The 23,042-nt window shown below is 34.2% G+C and overlaps 2 protein-coding genes across 3 annotated transcripts in view; one reads left to right on the forward strand and one right to left on the reverse strand.

The window, feature by feature from the left end:
• The window catches only part of LOC112055720 (G-protein coupled receptor Mth2), a 160,793-nt gene extending 146,714 nt beyond the window's left edge, over positions 1–14,079 (forward strand). Inside the window, exons 3-11 of one of the 2 annotated variants that reach the window (XR_008251439.1) lie at positions 685–911; positions 1,399–1,584; positions 2,128–2,206; positions 2,985–3,166; positions 3,941–4,066; positions 5,344–5,500; positions 5,935–6,124; positions 7,166–13,610; positions 13,709–14,079. Coding sequence is in view for 1 of the 2 variants with exons in the window: in XM_052885380.1 (XP_052741340.1) it covers positions 685–911; positions 1,399–1,584; positions 2,128–2,206; positions 2,985–3,166; positions 3,941–4,066; positions 5,344–5,500; positions 5,935–6,124; positions 7,166–7,276 (1,258 nt within the window). In the remaining variant the exon portion in view is untranslated. Of the gene's footprint in view, positions 1–684; positions 912–1,398; positions 1,585–2,127; positions 2,207–2,984; positions 3,167–3,940; positions 4,067–5,343; positions 5,501–5,934; positions 6,125–7,165 lie in introns of both variants that reach the window. The other variant, XM_052885380.1, reaches the window with a different exon arrangement.
• LOC128198719 (uncharacterized) lies at positions 5,257–21,985 on the reverse strand. Its single transcript, XM_052885379.1, has 2 exons — positions 16,225–21,985; positions 5,257–5,480 (listed from the first exon to the last, which is right to left on the reverse strand). Exon 1 carries the CDS (start codon positions 20,435–20,437, stop codon positions 18,143–18,145), a length of 2,295 nt encoding a protein of 764 aa, XP_052741339.1. The 5' UTR covers positions 20,438–21,985; the 3' UTR covers positions 5,257–5,480; positions 16,225–18,142.
• Between the last annotated feature and the right edge of the window lie 1,057 nt (positions 21,986–23,042).

Below are 23,042 nucleotides of genomic sequence, written 5' to 3' on the forward strand. Positions count from 1 at the left end.
TGTAACGATCTTTTTTTTATTTACGAAAATCTGTGATTCTGGTAGGTAACTTAGTTACCAGGAAATAAAAATTTCTAAGCGTGTTTTGGTAAACTACCCTCCTCCTAACTTGTATCAATAAGGAGGTTATTAAAAGCTGTTACTAACCATCTGTTTTTTTTTTACTGTTGCTTAATTAATAGTTATACAACTTTACAGCCATAATGTCCTACAAATTGCGTGGTACATTATCTCGTTTCGACGCTCAGAAATTTTTATTTCCAGGCAACTCACTTAGCTACCAGAATCAAGAAATTTCATAAATAAAAAAGTTGATCGTCTCATCGAGTTGAAGCTACTCACGAAAAATTAACTTTATAGTTATCAGTTGTGAAAAATTGGTTGTCTGTAAAGTCGGTTTACTGACGATAGTTGAATTGAACGTGACAACGTCTTATAATTCGATGGAGCCGGTGCACACTCTTTTTCTAAAATACTATTTAATAATCTTTACAGAACAGAATATACATTATTTATTGTAAAAAAAAGTTGGCAATCCTAGAGCGAGGGATCGACGCATGACGTAACGTTTTTTTTGGAGTGTGCACCGGCTCCATCGAATTATAAGACGTTGTCACGTCAAAAATGTTCTACGGATCCCTGAGTATTGTGAATAACATGTACATTTCTTCTATTTTTCTGCAGATATAAATTGGAGCCAGATAAAGTCAGCGGAGATGAATTTTATCTTCTATTCAATGGATCTCTTTTTGTGCCATTCAGTCATCCGCCTCTGCTTGGCACAAGAGACTATTGTATGGAGACGTTTTGGAATGAATCCAATCCAGCAGGAGTTACTCTTCCATTAGTTTGTTTTCAATCGCCGATAGAGGAAGCAAATTCATCAGCAACTCTTATAGCTTATGCAACAGGTACGGTATATTAATAACTAGCTGACGCTGCGCGGTTTCACCCGCGTGGTTCCCGTTCCCGTAGGAATACGGAAATAATATATTACCTATATACTAATATTATAAAGCTGAGGAGTTTATTTGTTTGTTTGATTGAACGCGTTAATCTCAGGAACTACTGGTCCGATTTGAAAAATTGTTTCAGTGTTAGATAGCCCATTTATCGAGGAAGGCAACAGGCTATATATTATCCCGTATTCCTACGGGAACGGGAACCACGCGGGTGAAACCGCGCCGCGTCAGCTAGTAAGTAATAAAGATTAAAATTAAAGTTGCGAAGTTGAGATATTTTCATTTTGTATCTGAATGAATAATATAATCCTTGAAATTTTCAAGACAAAACTAGTTTGCTTCATCAAATACTGGTCGTAATTTGCTTTGAGTTAAAATGTTATTATGTCTTTTAAGCGCAGTGTTTATTGCACGTTTGACACCTTTTTTATTGCAGGTCTGATAATATCGGTGCCGTTTTTACTGGCGACGGCCGGCATCTACACGTTTATAACTGAATTGAGGGATACCCACGGCAAAGCGTTAGCTTGTCACTCGATTTGCCTTGCCGTAGCTTTTAGCTGTTTAGCAGCGACTCAGTTAGCAGGCCACGCCTTTCCAGTTACCGCTTGCACTATTATGGGTGAGTAGTTATTTTAACCTGAAAAAAAGTATATTTTATCGTACATTTATGGTTCTGTTATAGGTATTGTAACTCTGTTAAAGGCGGATAGCTTGACACTTTAAGATTATAAAATCCAACGTAAATCAAAAACAGTTAAATATCGTTCAGAGAAGCCAATAGATTATTACAGTTCTAATAATCAGTTTAGGACGTTTTTTCTATTTATTTTTACTCAATATTATTTAAACGAATACATACCACGATAAAACGACGAGATTAACCACACACTGTGTGGTTTGCCGGAGCAGCTTTTGGCGTTGTTGGAAAAAGAACAAGAAAGAGGGTAGATCGGTTCTGCCCTTAACAGTTGCTGTCCACTTTGCATCTCGAAGACCCGTCGTGACCACGATCTATGCAACTGGGTCGAAATATCGACATTAAAACCTCGTTTAATCGTGGTATGCACCCGTTTAAATAATATTCGTAGTGTAATAATAACCACGAAATAAGTTTATTGGTTTGGTGTACTCAATAATTTAAACAACTTGTTCTTCTTTCCAGCGTACCTCATCCAGTTTTCGTTTATATCTTGCTTTTTCTGGCTGAATGTCATGTGTTTCGATACTTATTTGAACGTACGGTAAGTGTGAATTTCTTGGAATACTTTTGAAGAATTTATGAGTGCCTTTTCACAATCTCGTATTTAACTTGCTCCGTTAGTACGTGCGATTATATCTTTAAAGCTAAATTAGAAATAATTTTTGCCGTTTATTGAAGTGAAACTTCTTTAGGCGCATGAGGGTAAAATTTTTACAGCTGTAACGTCACGCCGGTATGCAACGGAAGTGTCGAAAAAGAGAGAGAGCGCTATCGAGACCGATTGAGAGAGAGTAAGACAGGGCGAACGTAGGATGAAGCAACTAGCCGTGGAGTGAGAGTAGGGAGCAAGCAAGTGAGAAAGATTGAGAGAAAAAGTGAGACAGAGCGAACGTCGTATCACGCACAGTGATATGGAGTGAGAGGTAGGAGAGAGATATAGTGAGAAAGATTGAACGAGAGAGAGAAATCGCGCAATGTAAATATTAAAGAAATAAGTTGAAAAAATTAAATTTATAATTTACATTAGTTTTCAACACTTTTTATATTTTAATGACAATTAAATTCCTAACCTATCTTCCTTTTTCCCTTCCTCCCTTCCTCTTAGTCTCGGAAATCTAATGTTTTAGATTTGTATAAATATAAACAAGATTTATAAATTAGTTCGCCAAAGAAGTTTCACTTCTGACATGTGTACTATGTACGCACGCATTTTTTTTAACCTTAAATTTCTTGCGAATTGTGTACTTGGTGACAATTTTGTTAAGATACCATTATCTTTTATCTCTTTTTTATGAAAATAAAGTAAAGTATTTTTTTAGGCGATATATTCACTCATCAGTAAGCAGACGGAGTATGAGGCGAAGATTCGCATGGTACTGCGCGTATGCCATTTTGTTACCAGTCATATTGTTAATAGTCACTATTACTATGGACTTGTCGCCTGCCGTCCCTAGCACATATTTGAAACCTAACTTTGGTGTCAAAGGATGCTGGTTCAAAAGTAAGTTTCATTTTATAGTCCGTATACCTACATTTCTTTAAGTTTTACTATTGGATAAGGATCTTAATGTCGTTGTTAATAATATAACAAAAGATAATTGTGATAAATTTATGCCAATTAGGTAGGTAAGTATACAGAAAATATGAGAAATATGACAAATAAAATAAAAGCTTCTAACATATTTTATAAACTTTTGGCTGGTGGGAGGCTTCGGCCGTGGCTAGTTACCACCCTACCGACAAAGACGTACCGCCAAGCGATTTAGCGTTCCGGTACGATGCCGTGTAGAAACCGAAAGGGGTGTGGATTTTAATTCTCCTCCTAACAAGTTAGCCCGCTTCTATCTTAGACTGCATCATCATCAGGTGAGATTGTAGTCAAGGGCTAACTTGTAAAGAATAAACGAAAAAAAATGTACTATCATTATTTTTTTTAAGTCAGTTTCTTGTTTTATCTGTTTTTACTGAATAACTTATGTGGTAAAACATAATTAAATACCTAATTATATACCAAACGCGGTCGTGACACACTTTCCTACGCAAAAAAAATCTGTTCATTGATAGAAGAAAATATAAAAAAAAAACAAAATTGTGGCTTCAAATAGAGGGTTAATTGCACAAAAAGGCATGTTAAGAACAAAGCTTTATGGTTAGCTCAAACGGCATGCAATTTTAAAACAAGAGGAAAGGAATTCGAATTTTGTTCCCCTATAAAAATTTTCTGTAGAAAAGATTTTTTCATTAACTTCGTAAGCTAATTAGTTCTCCTTTTCAGCGGACCAGGCGGCGTTGCCTTACTTCTATGGGCCAGTGGCGGTCATACTCTTTAGCAATCTCATAATTTTTTTATTCACTTCAAGAGCTTTCGCCAAGAATTATGATAAGCTTAAGGATGTCACGCGTAAGTTCAGTATCCTACTTCCTAGTAATATTAGGGGTTAAAGTATGAAATTGCCGATTTGTACTGAAAATCTAAATTGTTTATTTTTTAATTTTTAACAAATTTATTTAATCAAAATAGTTGCCATTATTATCTATACATTGCTGCCATCTAATGGGAAGGTCATTAATGCCTTTGCGATAGAACTCCGACGATCTAGACTGCACAAACTGTGTGAAAGCATTTTGTACTGCCTCCTGGGAAGAAAACTTCTTGTCACGTAGATAATTGTCCAAATCACGAAAAAAATGGTAGTCCGTTGGAGCAAGGTCTGGTGACGGAGGATGACGAATAGTTTCTAACTGCAGTTCCTGAAGGGTTAAAATGGTTTCTCGTGCTGTGTGAGGTCTCGCGTTGTCGTGGAGCAATAATGGTGAAGATCGATTCATGAGTCGGGGCTGTTTAACTGCTAGTTTTGTCAACATGGTTCGGAGTTCGGCACAATAGACATCTGCCGTTATTGCTTGACCAGATCGGAGAAAACTATAGTGAATAACACCATGCTGAGACCACCAAACAGTTACCATTCGCAGTATCCATCTTTCTTGTCTAAATTGAATAACAAAAACAATTGAAAGCCGATATTCAAATGTTTCACTTTTTTTAAAAAAAGAACATCATAGAAACCATTTGAAAAAAGTTTCATTCGAAAACCTATTGCAGTAAAACGGCAATTTCATACTTTAACCCCTATTATTATAAGGGCAAAAGTGTGTGTGTAAGTATGTTTGTTCCTCTTTTACGCTGCAGCAACTGAAGCGATTTGGCTGTAAATTTGGAATGGAAATAGATTTTACTCTGGATTAACACATAGGCTACTTTTCATCCCGGAAAAATCCACGGTTCCCGCGGGATTTGTGAAAACTGAATTCCACGCGGACGAAGTCGCGGGCGTCCGCTAGTTTTACATAATACTAATTTTTATTTATCATTTAAGTTGCAACTAAAAATGTAATTAGTGTAGTTGGATATGTATTAGTACCATCAGGCTTATTTATCATCAAATTATGATTGCAACAGTGGTAGATTTACCAGCAGGCTAAGTAGGCTAGGTAGGCTAAGTCTTGGGCGCCTAAAATTTTAGGGGGCGGCAAAGGAGATAGTCCATTTCAGGTCCACTCTTGTACCCCATAGCATTAAAATTTAAAAAAGAAAAAACCTATCAAGCAGTAAATAAAAAATGCTATGTAATAGGCCGTAATAAGCTGTTCATAAAATGAATTAAATTCTCCTTCTAGCACTAGATATAGCGCACGCCGACTACAGCACGTCAGACGACTGGGTGCGACTCAGCACGGTGCTGGGCCAGCCCCTACCGGTGCACGAGCGCTCGTCGCCTCCGCGGGAGCAGCCGCAGATTAACTTCACTCAGCGGCTGAAAAAGTACAAGAAAATGTAAGTTTAGCACTCGATATAACGCACTCTGACTACAGCAAGCACGTAAGATGACTGGGCGCAACTCAGCACGGTGCTGGGCCAGCCCCTGCTAGTGCACAAGCGCTCATTGCCAGTGGCTGAAAAAGTACAAGAAAATGTAAGTTTAGCACTAGATATAACGCACTCTGACTACAGCAAGCACGTAAGATGACTGGGTGCGACTCAGCACGATGCTGGGCCAGCCCCTACCGGTGCACGAGCGCTCGTCGCCTTGAGCAGCCGCAAACTAATGGGTTTGCTGTCAGAAATACGAAAAAAATAGTCACGTGACTTTAATCCAATATGGCGGACGTTCAAGATTGCGGAACGGATATTTGAAATGCACCCCCACGATATGGGTATCAAGTGTTTTGTTTTTTTTTAAACTGTTATTTATTTATTTTGTTTATCAGATTCCGGACGTGCTGCATGCTGTGCGTGATAATGGGCCTGTCGTGGGTGTTGGAGGTGGTGTCGTGGGCGGCGGGCGCGGGCTCCACCGCCGTGTCCGTGTGGTCAGTGTTCGACCTCATCAACGCGCTGCAAGGCGTCGTCATATTCGGCATCTACGTTCTGCAGCAACCCGTCCGATCTATTGTTAAGGTATACTATCCATTCAAATTATACTCAAGCCAAAATTGATGTGGAATTTTTATCAACAAACAAATTCAAAATAAGGGTATAAATTGCTAGTCATTTTGCACCTCACTTTATACATATAACTTGTTTTTTAATTAATAAATTTGATTAATAACGTTAGAACAATTATAGGAAATAGTAGTCTGGGATGGATATGACGTCACTCGATCTCGTGTTGGCTTGTGCCGATGCCAGGTGGCGTGACTTGTTTTGTGAAGAGTAGGAGTTAGAGAGGGGTAGCGATCAGTTAGCGGGAACAACTTGCGATATAAGGCGCTCGTCTTCAGTGTGCTGGTGGCGTTAATTAAGTTGTCCTGACAAATATTGTGAATATTTGTCCTTTGTTCGACATTGGTTTTCTTATTTTTGTAATCCACTTCTGAGGTCTGTTGAAAATATAGTTAATATATTATGAATAACATTAAAATACAATACATCAATAAATGAAATTTATTCTGTCTGTGATTTCAAAATTGTGTTTTTTCAAGTACTTAAAGCTATTTACACGATATCTGTTTTGGCGTTTCTTGTTTGGCTGAACAATTTTAATGGGATTTTCACAGGAAAATAGAGGATGTTATGGACCAACATATAAGCTACTTTTATTCCGAAAAAGTACATGTTCCCGTAGAATTTGTGAAAACAAAGTTTCGCGCGTACTCTGTTGCGTTTAAAATAAATTAGGTGTAAAATGTATTAATGCATTTTTTTAATTAATATTTAATTTGTTTGTTGTTAAACATTCAACATTTAGTTTGGATTTAATATAGAGATCGTGTTCATATAATATACACAATAATTTGTAAACATGTTTCTGTTTTCCTAACGCTCCTTCAATTTTACGCGTCGGCATAACGCTTTTCTAAATACTTTTACTTCTACCTCCAAAGTCCATATCGTCCGAAAGTAGACAAAAAATAATATAAAAAATATCTTCAATAGAAAAAAAAAAACCATCTATTTTCGTTTCTATTGTGTTAATACTTATTTTTTTCTTTCCAACAGTCGTCAGAACTTTGCAAAGTGTGCAGAAGAAAAAAGGACGGATCGGAACTGTCAGTTGTAAGTGATAGAAATAGCATCGACTGCGGCCGCGGTCGGAGAGACTATGTGTAGGTAGAAAGTGCATTGTGCAATGAACGTTGGTGTAATTTACTAGGATGACGTAATAATGTGACGCTGAGACTGATAATAGTATTACGCTGGATGGGTTTTAGGAGATACGACTTAGAGCGGGGGCACATGATGCGGCTACGGTGCGGCGCCGGAGCAGTGTCGCTGCGTCGTCTTACATAGAAATATCTGTGGCATGTCACACGATGCGTTGCGGCGGCGGTGCGGCGCCGGAGCGGTGTCGCTGCGTCGTCTTACATAGAAATATCTGTGGCATGTCACACGATGCGCCGGCGCCGCACCGGACTTGCAACCACCGAGACGAGGCGGAGAGGGGTGAATGCGTTGCGACGTCAGAGCGGCACCGCTCAGTTGTTTATGCGTCACAACATTACTTTACTAACAGACTGTCCAACGCTGCTACGTTGCCGCTGCGATATAACAACGTTGCGGCGCCGCACCGCTCGTGTGTCCGCTGATACGGTGAAATCTTTGCGATGCGGTGCCGCAACGCATCGTGTGCCTTCAGCCTTAGGACATCAAATGCAGTATTGGGATAAATTAGTTTGGTTAAGGTAAAGTTGTGTTTAAATGTATTGTTGCGCTTGGATATTTTTCGACATACGACAAAAACGTAACTAAGCTAAACCTTCTTCATTTTATAAAAGCTAAAGTTTGTAGTAGCTCATAGCACAGGTAAATGCGGTAATTAAGCATCTTGGAGGCTTTCGGAGGTACCAGGTATTAAAGCGTATTATTTTTCTTTTAGTAACTGGCAGATGCCCTGCGGTTTCAACCGCGTAGTTCCGGTTCCCGTGGGAATACGGAGATAAAATAAAGCCATAGGATAGGACACAAAAAACGTGGGTTTTTATTAATAAAAGAATTTTCAAAATCGGTTTAGTATATCCAGATATAATCTACAATCTCACACACTTTACCTCTAAAAATATGAGTATTGAGTAGTACCCATAATACATGCTACGATTACTTTGGGGCTAGATAGTGATGTGTGTATTGTATGTGTATATTTATTCATTTCATTTTGTTTTCTTTGTGATATTAAATCATGACCTCAGTCGCCCTTTTGCTTGGTGGCAACCCTTTGATGTAAAATTTGCGCTTTGTGCTGGGACAATTGAGAATCTGAAAATGTTGTTGCCTGCTACACCAACGATATTTTATACTGTAGATATGTTACTTTAAGTTAGCTACTTCACTGAGCGCACGTACCTATGCATAATTTTGTATTTATTCGCATTATATGTATATTTTATATTGTATATAAAGTTTTTACTGTACCTGAACATACAACTTGACGTTGCAGATAATATTTAGATATTATTTGTTCAAATTACTTTTGTTGTTTACTATGTGATATGCGACTAAATGAAATTAAGAAAATTAGCCACTTTTGTTCGTCTCAGTTTTGACGCCTTAGTGACATATCTAATAGTATAAAATTTGTGTGCTGTGAGCTCTTTAAAAAAAAGATACCATGTCCGGCTCTCCATTCTTGCTTAACCTACTTTAGTAGGAACATGAGCTGCAAAACTTTCAGCGTTTATAATGTGAAGGTGAAATGATCACAGGCTCACAGGATCTTTCAAAGTAATTATTATAGCTTGCTTGGTACGTTACCTATATGATTCGCATAACGCAGGCCGCATGACTACTTATGGTAGGCGTCCACATATCCGTAGGTAGGTGTTGGGCGCACTTCAAAATGTTAAATTTTACGGCAGATAGAATCCGTTTAGTGTGATCCGTACGTTCGGATCAGTGGACGCACTTGTATGACTTTCTTTACTAAAATCCGTTTGATGTGATGCGTCTAATACGTGTGGACGCCTACGTTTAAAAGGACGTTGGTATAAAATATCATTGGTATGTTATTATTATTGTTTTATTTATGTAAAATTTATTTAAATATCAAAATAGTTGTTTCAAATGATTGATAGTCCGGAATGGTTGAGTTGATGTGATCGAAATTGTTTTTAAAATAAATGATTTGTTTTAGTAAAGTAATATTTAAATTAGTTATATAGTTTACCTTTAATCTGTTTTTGTTTGAAATGTAAAATATTGATTCTAATTATTAACTAATTGTCCAAGAAGAATAAGTTTGGCTATGAGATCAAAATTGTTTAATTCAAAATGTTTTTTATTTAGATATTTTTTATTAAATTTAATTAAGTTGACTTCAGGTTATACAAAACTAAACGGTAAAACAAATTAACTAAAGCTTATTTTCATCGCATTCCTGTGATAGTGTATTAAATAATTTATTTTCAAATACTCCGTACTTTCACGATTACTTAATATTTATACTGTTTTCACAAAGTTTCTCAGGAAATGGCCCATAAGGTGAAAAGTTTGTGATATAGGATCGTTTCCTCAAACATTTGTGGGACAAACAATATAGATACCTATGTCAGGTAAAAGGATCAACTTTTGAAAAGTTGTGTGAAAACTGCTATAAAAGCTATTTTTTATTTACTCAAATTTCCCCGAATTAAATTTGCAACCTTATTAAGTAATTTAGCATTAGTATTGTAGCTGTAAACACTCAGTTTTAAACATAATCTTGACATTGTTCATATTTCTCTTACAAAATAATATTTTTCTAAACATTCAAAGACAGGTACTGGATTTTTATTAAAAAAAAATTTATATGTAAATGAAAATTTAGAAATTTAATTTTAACTGTATTTAATAACTTTAGGGGTAGATTTACATTTTTTGTAGTCATTACATTAATAAATATACTTAATGCCACGCATTCACATTCACAGTATACTATAGGTACATGTATTTTGGCGAACTTTATGGATAACTAGGAAAACATAAAATAAACTAAAATAAGCCCAATGTCTAATGCTTCAAAGTTTATATTCGATCATTTTTTTCACTGACGTTAATGAATGCAGTACTGTTTTTGTTTTGCTCAAAATTTTGCCCAAATCCTAGACGACAGAACTTACATGACATCTTTGTTAAAATAATACAAAAAACGGAAAATGTCGAGTTCGTTAAAATTGACGAGAAAATTCCTAAAAAGCGACAATGAGCTTAGTAGGTATTCGAAGAGAGCGCATTTTAGTGTTGATTTTTGGAAAAGAGCTTGTTACATAATTCGAGTTATAATAACAGTGAACCTTTGCATAAATTACTTTCAGACTGAACGTGCCCTTACGTGCTATGAAAACAGTTTAAATATAGAACAATAAGTACTTGAAATGTACGTGAGTATTTGCAGAATTATCAAAGTATTTTCTTATATAATAATCTATATTTAGTAATTTAAATTGTGTTTACCTGACCACTGAATTCATTTACGATATAATTATTACGATTTGTATAGCCTATAAATTGTACAATTTAGTTTGGATAGCGAACGGAAAGGACGACGACACAACGTTGGCGTGAACAGTTGTGTGCTTGTATTAGTTGGTACAAGTACACGTCATAAGAGCTGTCGCGTGGCACAGTCGCGTTGCGTCGCCGTCGGTCGTCGGACGGGAATACAATGAAAGCGCGACGGGACGGGGCGTAAGCGTTTGTTGTCTATGAGTTTTCCATTTAGTTGTCAAATTGACACCGAGACGGCTGCACGTCGTGCCCAGCCCGATGTCAGATTTGCGTTTTACTTCAAAAATTGCCGTGAAAACTGGAAAAGTAGAATACAACTTTACGACATTATACTTGGCTACCTCATTGGTCCGGGAGTTAATCTATCCAGTTTCGGATTATGAGATATTCGGTTAGAATCTCTTGCATGTTTGTTTTTGAAATCACGCCACGTGTGTACGGTGTGTCCGCCCGTAATGTCATCCATGTTGCGTTGCCGTCCCGCTAGAGTCGCGTCGCCGTTCCGTTCCGTTCCATTCGTTGTCTGCCTGTCCTTTATGTATAATGTATAGTCTATGCAGTTTTCAGTCACTTTTCATAGTGATGTCACGTCTTTATATTCAAAGACAAGTACACCGTATGAATTTGGTGAGGCGTCAGGTAAAAAATATTTCCATATATGTACCTAGGGTGTCTATTATTCTGAGTCTTCACTATTAACCGTGTAACTATTGTACTTTTGTTCCTAACTCTGTTACTAATACACATGCACAATTTAATAGATTGCTTCGTCAGTATATTTAGTAGTTTAATGGTGTTTGAGTTGAAGTTACCTAATGTTGCATTAAGTTTGCTGCACTCTTAGGCGTACGTTTATCAGCTAACGATAACAGGACGATAACGATAAGTACTTATTGCAATTATTTTGAAATTGAACACATATTTCCAGTTAGAAATTGTAAATTTTAATAAAAAAATTCAAATACAATGTATGATACATATACCACCAATTTATTTCTAAAAATATTAATATATTCTAAAAAAATAAGTAAGACTTTCTTTGTGATTATAAGTGATTCGTAGGTGAAAATACGAGACTTATATCTACCTACATACACCTATATAATTGCATGATATGTTTGTTTTATTGAGCGTGAATAGCCAGTGATGTTTTATAGATTATTTATGCAGCTGTTTTATATAATAATTAAATTAACGACTTTTACTCTTTTTATTTCAAATTTATATGCAATATACATATTCAGTTATAATTGTTATAATTTTATCAATATTTAGATCATTGACATAAACATTACGTTTATAATTATTATTTTATTAATTTAATTTGTTGAAGAAAACGTACGCCTCAGTGGTCAAAGACTTTTACAGCTTGTTGTGACGTTTGTTAATAAAATTATTATTATTATTAAAAATAAAGCGTTTAAGAAATTAAGAAAACACATATTTTTATAAGTAAGTACCCATGACCAAGACGTTGGTGGTTGTTGTATTTAAGAATAAAGTCCTTTTAGATATAGGGCTTTGCAAGGTCGGGCCCAGACTTATGTAATGATGCGATGTGTAATGTAAAGCAATACAAATTGTGGTAACACAAAGGTAATAGGTATTAGTCAGGGATCCGTAGAACATTTTGTACAACTGATTACTATGAAGTTATTTTTTCGTAACTTCAACGATGAGTTCGATGAGACGTTCAACTTTTTATTTACGAAAATCTTTTAATTTCCTAAGTAACCAGGAAATAAAAATTTCTGAGCGTCGGAAAGAGATAATGTACGTCGCAATTTTTATACAACTTAACAGCCACAATTAATTACATAACATCGTGCCTGTTATTAATCTATTTATTAATCAACAGTAATAAAAACATCTGGTTAACAGCCACAATGTCCTACAAATTGCGTGGTACATTATCTCGTTCTGACGCTCAGAAATTTTCATTTCTTGGTTACTCAGTTAGCTACTAGAATCAAGAATTTTCGTAAATAAAAAAGTTGATCGTCTCATTGAGATGAAGCTACTTATATAAAATTAACTTGATAGTAATCAGTTGTAAAAAGTGTTCTACGGATCCTGGACTGGCTATCTTGTCCAATTACTAAGGGTCTACAACGGGCGTTATATATCTTTGTTTTCGTGTAAACATTTCCATTTTGAAAGATCAGCTTAAGTTGGTGTAGTACTTTTGTAATTTGCTTTATATTATACAAAATTTTACATTCAGTTACATATGTCTAGATCCGTTTTGAGAGACAAGTTTAGTGCCATAATATAGCGAAAATAGAATACTAGAACAATGTATGGTGCGATTTATTTCCTTGATGAGAGCTAGTCATAAATCTGTAATTAACTAACATTTAAGATTAATGTAATAGATGTTAGACAATTTATTTATTTTTTAATATAATAGGGACATACAATTAATGTTTATTTTATTGTTTTATATTAATTAGTTATTATAATTTTGAATGATATTTACTAAAGAGTAGGCTTTAAACTTTTTGATTACTTTTTTTATTTTTAAACATGTAGGTTTACAGTTACATACTAGTAATTTTAACTATTTAATTACATAATTATTGTATTGGTATATAAATCAGCCAAGTGCTATGGTTTTTAAGAATAACAAAAAAAATATTCGCCTTGGTAATGTATAAATGAGATGTGAGAAATATGAGTAAATGTTACTAGTGCTGGTTGAATTATTAATTTTTTTATTATATCGAACTTCCAAGAAATGTATATTTTCAGCCTACTGTCTAATTTTGCAATTTCCTCGTTTTTCCATAATGTTCAAAACTTGTAACTGGCGATATAAAGATGCCGCTGCTTTAGCTAAATTATACGTATCTTTGTTTTGTCAACGAATACAAATAACGCTCAACGACAATAATTAGAGTTGTAACTTTGTAGAGCATTACAATTTATTTATAGTCTATGAGTCCAACAAGTAAAGTGTGGGAAGGTTCATAAATATTTTATTTTGCTTCAACAAAAAAAAAACTTTGTAGAGCATTACAATTTATTTATAGTCTATGAGTCCAACAAGTAAAGTGTGGGAAGGTTCATAACTATTTTATTTTGCTTCAATAAAAAAAAAAATTAAAGAAACAGAGCGTTTGCCTTTCATAATTTACTTCTTGAGCTCCTGTAAATTTAATCTTTAATTTTTGTTTAAAAGTGTTTAGTAAAACAATATATAATAAGGTTTATGTAAAATTTATCGTAAGAAATGTGTACATTTTTGTTCATGACTTATGTAAATGATTATTATTTTGTTCACGTAGTATACGTAAGTGGATATATAATAAAAAGTGCGTGTGTAATATATTATTGTTAAATGTTGCGGAGTTTTTAAGTGAAATGACGATCAAAATGATGTATATTTGTCTATTTTGCAAAACATGACGTTAAATAAAGAAGCTTTATAATAACCTCCTCGTTTGATTGTACCTTTTTACTATCTAAACTATTACTACTATTACGAATGGGCTTCGAAACTTCTAAACCGATCTTTCAAGTTCTTTTACCAATGGAAAGCTACCTTATAGGCAAGTAACATAGGCTATTTTATTACTGTATACCTCCATCCCAATCTATATATAGTTATAATAAAACTGTAATAGGTAAAATTCTGTATATTGAAGTTATTTTGAAAATGTTAGTTGGATGATCGATAGTGAATCCAAAAATATATATTTTTTGTTTTTGTCTGTTTGTCTGAGTGTTTGTCTGTTTGTCTGTCTGTCTATCTGTCTACCGTATACTTACGAGAATGATAACTACGCGGATGAAAACGCCGGGGTCTGCTAATACTTTTTATAGAAAATATACAATGTTTGACATAATAGTAGCGATGGTTCCTTGTCTATTTAGTTATATCTACTCACAGCGATCAATGGATATTATTTAAACGATTAACTCTGACGATATTCACTGTTATGTGACGGTGCAATTTATTTGTGACAACCTGGGTAACCGTATTATCAGCCCATATTTGGCTTAATGCTGAGTTCGAGCCTCATCTCAGTGTTCGGCCAAATAGTCCACCACGCTGGCCCAATGCTGGCAAACTTCATACACGCAGAGAATTAAGAAAATTCTCATGTATGCAGGTTTCCTCACGATATTTTTTTCTTCACCGTTTGAGACACGTGATATTTAATTTCTTAAAATGCACATAACTGAAAAGTTGGAGGGACATGCACTGGACCGGATTCAAACCTACACCCTCCGGAATCGGAGGCAGTGGTCATATCCACTGGGCTATCACGGCACTATTTTATACTCGTCGTATTTAATATTCGCAAGTAAGTTTTATTAGAATTTCAACATTATTTTTATGGGATGCCAAAAATAAAATGTCACTAACAACGTACCTATAATTGTCATGGAAATGAGCGATGACACATCGTTGTAACTTTACAGAATACAGGGGCCAGAGAGAGACATTTTATTTAAAATTATACAAATTGTTTAAACTTGAAAAGTGGTAATATTGGTGGGTGATGACGATCCTAGGACTTTTGAAGTGCTAAGCTATTGTGGCTAAATTTTAGCTTAATTAACGTAATAGGAGAAGCTATCAGTGTGACAGTTGTCATAATAGATACAGTTTTACGAAATAATTCTGTCAGTTTTCTGGGTCAACAGTTTTCTTTCTTTCTTGACCCAGGTCAAGGCGAGAACTCCGGCTAGGAAGACAGTAAGGAATAATACATTAACATTAAATTATTAATGACTAGGTAGGTATACCGCCCTTGCTAGGTGGATAATACATTTTTAAACAGTTGGATAAGGTCTCTTCAAATGAACTGTAATTTACTGCCATTGATATAGGTATACAGGGTGCTCGGAAGTATTTACCATAACTCTGGGGTTATATTCTTTACCGAAAATTAATTACAAATGTTCAAATAATATGTGTTCTAAAATTAATATTTCCGGAGTAAATAATATTTCTTTTGTAAATAGATCTTAAAATGTGTCCCTCATACGCATCATATAATAAATGACGTAAACGTATTTAAAATGCAAGAATAGATAAAGACGTGTGTTACATGGATCACAGAACAAATATCGCTAATAGCTAACGCTTGTGACATGGATAGTCGGAATTATTTGAAAGAATTTTTAGAGAAGAAGAATAAGAAGAATTATTAAAAAGAATTGAGAGACGTGATAGCCCCAGTGGATATGACCTTTGCCTCCGATTCCGGAGGGTGCGGGTCGAATCCGGTCCGGAGCATGCACCTCCAACTTTTCAGTTGTGTGCATTTTAAGAAGTTAAATATCACGTGTCTCAAACGGTGAAGGAAAACATCGTGAGGAAACCTGCATACTAGAGAATTTTCTTAATTCTCTGCGTGTGTGAAGTCTGCCAATCCGCAATGGGCCGGCGTGGTGGTCTATTGGACTAACGCCTCTCATTCTGAGAGGAGACCCGAGCTCAGCAGTGAGCCGATACGGGTTGATAATGATGATTGGAGCGTAAATAATGTATTTTAATTGTTTTTTAAGAGCAGTGGACTGTAGAAACTTCTCGGATAGGATATGAAGAATGAATTGAAAGGACTGACCTTTAATGGCTTCTATTTTCTTTCTTCTTCGTTCTCCACGTTACGCTCTCATATTCCTAGCGGTTTTATTGATCAACTTGATGATAATTAACTTGATGAATTGATGATCAGCTGTTTATTGTCACTGACACTTTGAGCACACCAAAAGAAAACGAATAGTTTTAAGCGTTCTTGATTTTTCTTGTCTTGATTGGTCACAGGACGAGGAAATAATGAAAGATTGATAGGTGCGGGGAAGAGAGGAGTGCGGGAAGGGAAGGTTACGTTTACGTTCCATTATATGCGCGATTAATTTGATATACCATCTTCCTAGATGTTGTTTATTATCATTATTATAATAATTATATAAGATATTTTATGTATATTAATTTTTAATTGTACAATTAAACGTACCATACCCCTCGGCATGAAGTCTCTGCTTCATAAACTTTTTATTATACTTATTTAAAACTAAAACATCGTATTGTGTGTGCGGGAATATAATAATATTATTATAAATAAGTAAATAAAATATATTATGTAAATTATGTATGTGATTTTAACTATTAAGTGAGTAATAACTAAGAGATAACTATAACGAGCTATCATAGGATGCGCGGAATTCTACCATTACCAATATAATAATAACAGTACAGTAATAATATTACCAGTTATCATTCTATCTTAACGCACTTGTAAGGTGTGGAGATAATTATTTAGTCTCTTTCAGAATGAGTGAACCAGGCAATCGAATAAAACTTTTACTACAAGACTAACTAGTTAAATTATCACTTCTAGAGTTAAATTAAACTTTAAATGTTGTTGAAAGAAATGAAAATTCTAACACAAAAACTGTAAATATTTTAGACTAAAATAGATTGAAACATAGGTATTTGTTCTATTACTTAAAGTCTCAACACTACTCAATTATGTACCTGAGTATGTGATTATATATGGACAATTTAATTATTAGTTGTCTAACTTCGAAAAATCTGTTCGAGTAATTCTTTCGAATTGCAAGTTCATTTTACTACAACAGACTTGGTATTAAACAAACGTATCAACTAAACAAGCTATCTTTACTGAATCGCTAAGAAATGAGGCAGAAGAAGCTGAAGTCGACGATATTCTCTCAGAAACTAATAGACCATTACTGATCACATAATCACTGTCCCTTAGGTACAGCGTGCGGGAGCCTAGCGGCGTTCAAGCGGGAATCAAGGTTCACTCGAGTAACTTCAAGAGTACCTTTGATAAATGCGGGTAAATTAAATGCGATTAAATAAATGCGGTTAAATAAATGTAAGAAAATATATTTGCCAACCTTAGCAAATATAAACGCGGCTTAGAAATACATAAATAGATAAATTTATTTTTACTTAAGTTGGCAAAGTTTATAATTTGCGATGCGGTTATAATAAGAAAGACAAATATAATTGTCTAAATCAGCAAAATATAAACGTGATGCGGGAATACGAACATTTAAATGAATGTCTTATAAATATTAAATATTTATTTTGCGAATTGAAATGATTTAAAGTTAGTTTTTCTATCTGCGGAAGATACTTCCTTATTATGAAGAAGTACAAAAAAGTAAAATTACCAACTGTACGATTAGTACACTGTGGGTTTTTTGACTTAGACAGACTAACTGTGCGATTAGTAAACTGTAACTATTGTGACAGATTTTAAGGGTAATCGCACGCGGAAAAATCATATCTTATTTTAAAGTAATTTTAACTTATTACATTAAAGTTAATGTAAGTTAATAGGATTCGTTTCTCAAATTTGAAAAAACGTGCATTGCGGTTTTAAAATTGACTTTAATTAATTACAGGTTTTTTAATTAATAACGATTATTATAAATACTAAATGATAAATCTATGGTTCAATTTCTTTATAATTGACTTAGCGGATATAATAACAAGTCAAGTAAGGTCTAAATGTCAAAAAAACGCGCGGTATTCGAAAGATTAGCTCGTTTTGAGCAAACTTTTTTCGGTTTGTCAACCTTAAATTTAAAATTATTAAATGCGGATAGCCGATGGAGACCAATATTTTTAACTTGGTTGTGGGTTTTTAGAAACTCGTGAGTTATTTTTACCGTTTCATTCAAGGATGACGTAGAAAAGGCTAACTCATCCTTGCAGATTTCTCTTTTGACTACGGATACGGTATTTTTGTCCTTAAATTTTTGTTTGTCAGGACTTAAATATTTACGTGAAGGAGGCTCTTTTATTGGCCAAGGTCCTTCTTGAAGTTTATCTAAACAGTCTGTAGTAAGAAAACACTGTGCGGGATTATTTAGAGGTTTAGAAACCATTGGAGCTTCGCCCATAATAACGAAGCCTAGCGCAGTTTCAAAAGCTGAAGGCATATTTCTTTTATTACTTATTTTATTAGTTTTTGCTAATTTACAGTACATGTTCACACCCAATAATATTTCAATAGGTCCAGGCTCAGAGAAATCATCATCAGCTAAAGGTATATCTTTAATTAGATCATGAATTGAAGTTAAATCTACACGTGAATTTGGTAATTTAGAAGTTATTTTATTGACAACTAATGGTCGAATAATGTACTCCTTTTCGTCATTGAAACGAGATTTAAATTTAATCTCCGATATGCCTAATATATTTTGGGATGTTTCACCTATTCCTTGTACCTTAACAATATTTTTTAGATTATTTATTGGTAATGAAAGATTTTTACAGCAATCTATTGTAATATAATCTTTATGCGAAGCGGGGTCTATTAAACATCTCACTAAATGAGTGCGATTATTTTTGTCACATACCTTCACCTTTGCTGTGCCCAACAGAGTTGTGGTTTTGATGCGGTCAGTAGAATTATAAGAAACATTACAGACTGAAATTGAATGGTTAGAATCTTCGGTATTTAGAGTTTCCTCATTATTAATGTTGGAACAGGAAGCTGACTCAATTTTTCTATACTCAGCTCCTTTAGACTCGTTATTATCTTTCTGATTAAAGTGTAAAGCGGTATGATGAAATGCGGATAAACACTTCTTGCAATTTAATTGCGAAGAACAGTTGAAAGTTTTATGATGAGTAGATAAACATCGATTACAAAAATTATTACTTTTAACATGTATATGTCGTTCTTGCGGTGACAATTTCATAAAAGAAGGACAAGAATAAAGATGAGCATGTTGATTACCTTTACACAAATTACACGATGAATTACTATTTATATTACTAGTGGTTACGAAACTTTTAGTAGATGGTTTCGGCGGTGATCTATTATTCTTATTAGTATAAGATTTATTTTGATGTAATTCTAAGTTCGTATTGTCTGACCGAGAAATTGCCTTACTTTGCTCCTTAACAAATTCTATGAGACTTTTATATGTCGGAATTTGTTTTTTGCGGTTTATTATCTCAAACATTCTCAATGTCTCTGCATCTAATTTAAGCGTGGCCAAATGTAAAAATATAAAGTCTGTAAGATCAATATTTAACTGCTTGAGAGCCTCTACTGAGGAATCAAAAGTAGTTATAAAACTATCCAAGCCATTGGAATTATTATTTGTAAGCGGTTTAAATTGTAATAATTGATTTAAATATGCGCAAGCTATTGAACGCGGATCGTCATATTTCTGTATTAAAGATTCCCAAATAATAGGGTAATTTTCGGCCGTAGCTGGCAACCCTGAACATATTAAGGCAGCCTTGCCTTTCAACCTACCAACTAAGTAGAAAACCTTTTCGGTTTTTGATAAATTTGGGTTATCATGAACCATATTCTTAAACTGCTGGTAGAACAAAGGGAATCTTGTTAGCTGTCCGTCAAACTCCATTAAATCTATGGGAGGCAGATGAGATTTTGATTTAGGAAAATTAGAAATATGATTTGTGTTATGACCTTCAGAATTTTCATTTTTATTGTTTGAGTGTGTATGTATAACACGTTTGACAAAACAATGCATATCTTCAAAAGAGGTCCACGACTGATAACTTATATTATGATTTGGATCAAAATTAAATTGAGCCTCGTTATACAAGTCCAAAATAGTTTCGAACTCCTTTCGCAAGGTGTCAATGTTGGATGCTTGGTGTAATAAAGAAGATAGTTTGCTATTATCAGATTCTACCTGTATCGCTGAATCAAACATTTTTTGCATACAGGCAAATATAACGTCTCTTTTGTTTTCCAACAATTTAATTCTGAATTGCTCTTTAGATGCAGGAGATGAAACACTTGGTTTACTCATTTTGAAGAATTAAATTATAAATTATATAAGTTAAATAATAAATGTATGCGGTAATTAATTCAAATTATAAGATAATAATACCTTTAAAATGAAGTTTAAATGAAATTTAATTGAAGTGTGGTATAGTTACCCTGATTAATGCGAAAACAATGCGAAATTATTAGTAAATTATAGAAAAAACCAATTCGCGAACGCGCGGAACTAAATATAAATGCGGTGTAAGTACTACAATGCGGTAAATATAAAAAAGTTGCAATTTCTTTTAGAAATATACAACGCGGGTAGGTGTGCTCAATGAATACAACCGTGATAAATGCGTTTGACTTTAAATTCTATCAAGTGTGGGAATCTATAAAATGTAGGTATGGATTCGTGTAGGCAAAAAACGCGGGTAAAAATAATTTAGTATATGTAAAAATATGCTAAAGTTAATTACCTAACCGTTTCCTAACGTAGTATGACATATTATTCCGACACACAATATGATATAAGGTAGAATTCAAACACTAATCTGATGTGCATTTGCTAAAACAAGGCTATAAAAAGTAGGTACGTAACTTAAGTATGTATGTTATAATAATACTCGTATGACATTCGCGTAGCGTTAATTTAGAATCGCGACTATACTATACGTAAATACCATAATACTCCAATATTATATCATAAATATCTAACCGAGCGTAAAATCGTAATACATATAACTACAATATCACGCCTTTGTATTACTCGTAAATACGTCAATACCAAATACACTACGAACTGCCTTTGTCTATAGGTACCTATATGGCAATCCTTTGTTTGAGATCTAGTAATTACTATAATATAGATATGTGAGTTATATAAGAACTATTTAATTATAAATTTACATAAAATAAATAAATATTATATTTTAAATAGTCCAGGAAGATGGTATAGGTCGTATTAAATAAATGACCTTTCACTTTTTAGCTAGCGGTAGCCATGTTGCAAATACACGCGGTGATGTTAATAACCTAACAAGATATTCCGATCTTTAAGAAATTTAAATTCATAATCAGGCTCGAACGAAGACCATAAAATATGGAGCGTAAATAATGTATTTTAATTGTTTTTTAAGAGCAGTGGACTGTAGAAACTTCTCGGATAGGATATGAAGAATGAATTGAAAGGACTGACCTTTAATGGCTTCTATTTTCTTTCTTCTTCGTTCTCCACGTTACGCTCTCATATTCCTAGCGGTTTTATTGATCAACTTGATGATAATTAACTTGATGAATTGATGATCAGCTGTTTATTGTCACTGACACTTTGAGCACACCAAAAGAAAACGAATAGTTTTAAGCGTTCTTGATTTTTCTTGTCTTGATTGGTCACAGGACGAGGAAATAATGAAAGATTGATAGGTGCGGGGAAGAGAGGAGTGCGGGAAGGGAAGGTTACGTTTACGTTCCATTATATGCGCGATTAATTTGATATACCATCTTCCTAGATGTTGTTTATTATCATTATTATAATAATTATATAAGATATTTTATGTATATTAATTTTTAATTGTACAATTAAACGTACCAATGATGATAATGATGATGATGATGATGTCCGCTATTTAAATAATAATGGTAATAGTATTCAGTTACTTGATAGAGATACATAAACCACCGAATAGACACTGAGCACTAATCCCATTCCAGCACCTATACAGTAAATGAACGGGAAGCCATTGCAACCAGCTGCGATGTATTAATTAATACCAGTAGACGGCGTACGGCAATTTTGGTTATCGATACGGTTCACAGACCGTGGTTGCGTATCTGGTCATGGAAACCTATTAATATCCAACTGGTGTTACCGCCTTTACTGACATAGTGTTACAAGTTACTCGAATGTGGGAGTATTAAAACTCATTAGATATGTTTTTGTGGAGGGGAGCTATCAGTGTTGGTATAAATAAGGGGGTATTTGATGATTTGAGTGAAGTTGTTTTTTGGCAGCGTGGACACCGTCTCGCTGCCAGTCGCGTTAGTGATTCTGTGCAATAATGTTTTATTACCTACATACTCACGGAAGATTACCTTAATCAATTGTAAATATGTTCCACGGGGCTATGAGTAACATAAATAGATTATTACCGAGTTGCATTTAATTTAGACCTCTAGTTAAAGATAAACACAATACATACAAACAGAACTACGTATAACCTTTTGAAAAGGAAAAGTTTCTGTCCCTGTACCTGCCCAACATTGCCCCAGTATATTTCATCGCCATCTCAAGCTTATACTTGAACTGTTATCAACTTTCAAGAATCTCTCGAGAAAATTTTAGTAGCAATATTCTTAAGAACTTTACTTAGTAGTAGTCCTCTTAGTGCGGAGCTTTGGGCTAGTAGAATTTCCACATTTACACTACTATACTAAAGCACTACGATATTTAGGTACTGTTTAGTAACAAATAAATTAAAAATGAGGGTATAAATCGCTAGCCATTTCACACCTAATAATAAATTATAATAACTTGTTCTTAAATTAATAAAAATAAATTCGATTAATAAGCTTAGAACAATTAGACATAGTTAATATATGTATTTTGAATTACATTAACTTATGAAAGGAAATGCGTTTTGTACCTT

Source organism: Bicyclus anynana, chromosome 14, assembly GCF_947172395.1.
Source record: "Bicyclus anynana chromosome 14, ilBicAnyn1.1, whole genome shotgun sequence".
NCBI classification, from domain to species: Eukaryota; Metazoa; Arthropoda; class Insecta; order Lepidoptera; family Nymphalidae; genus Bicyclus; species Bicyclus anynana.

Coding starts and splice junctions, on each gene's coding strand:
- LOC128198719 (XM_052885379.1), bottom strand. CDS start 20,437: ATGAGTAAACCAAGTGTTTCATCTCCTGCATCTAAAGAGCAATTCAGA.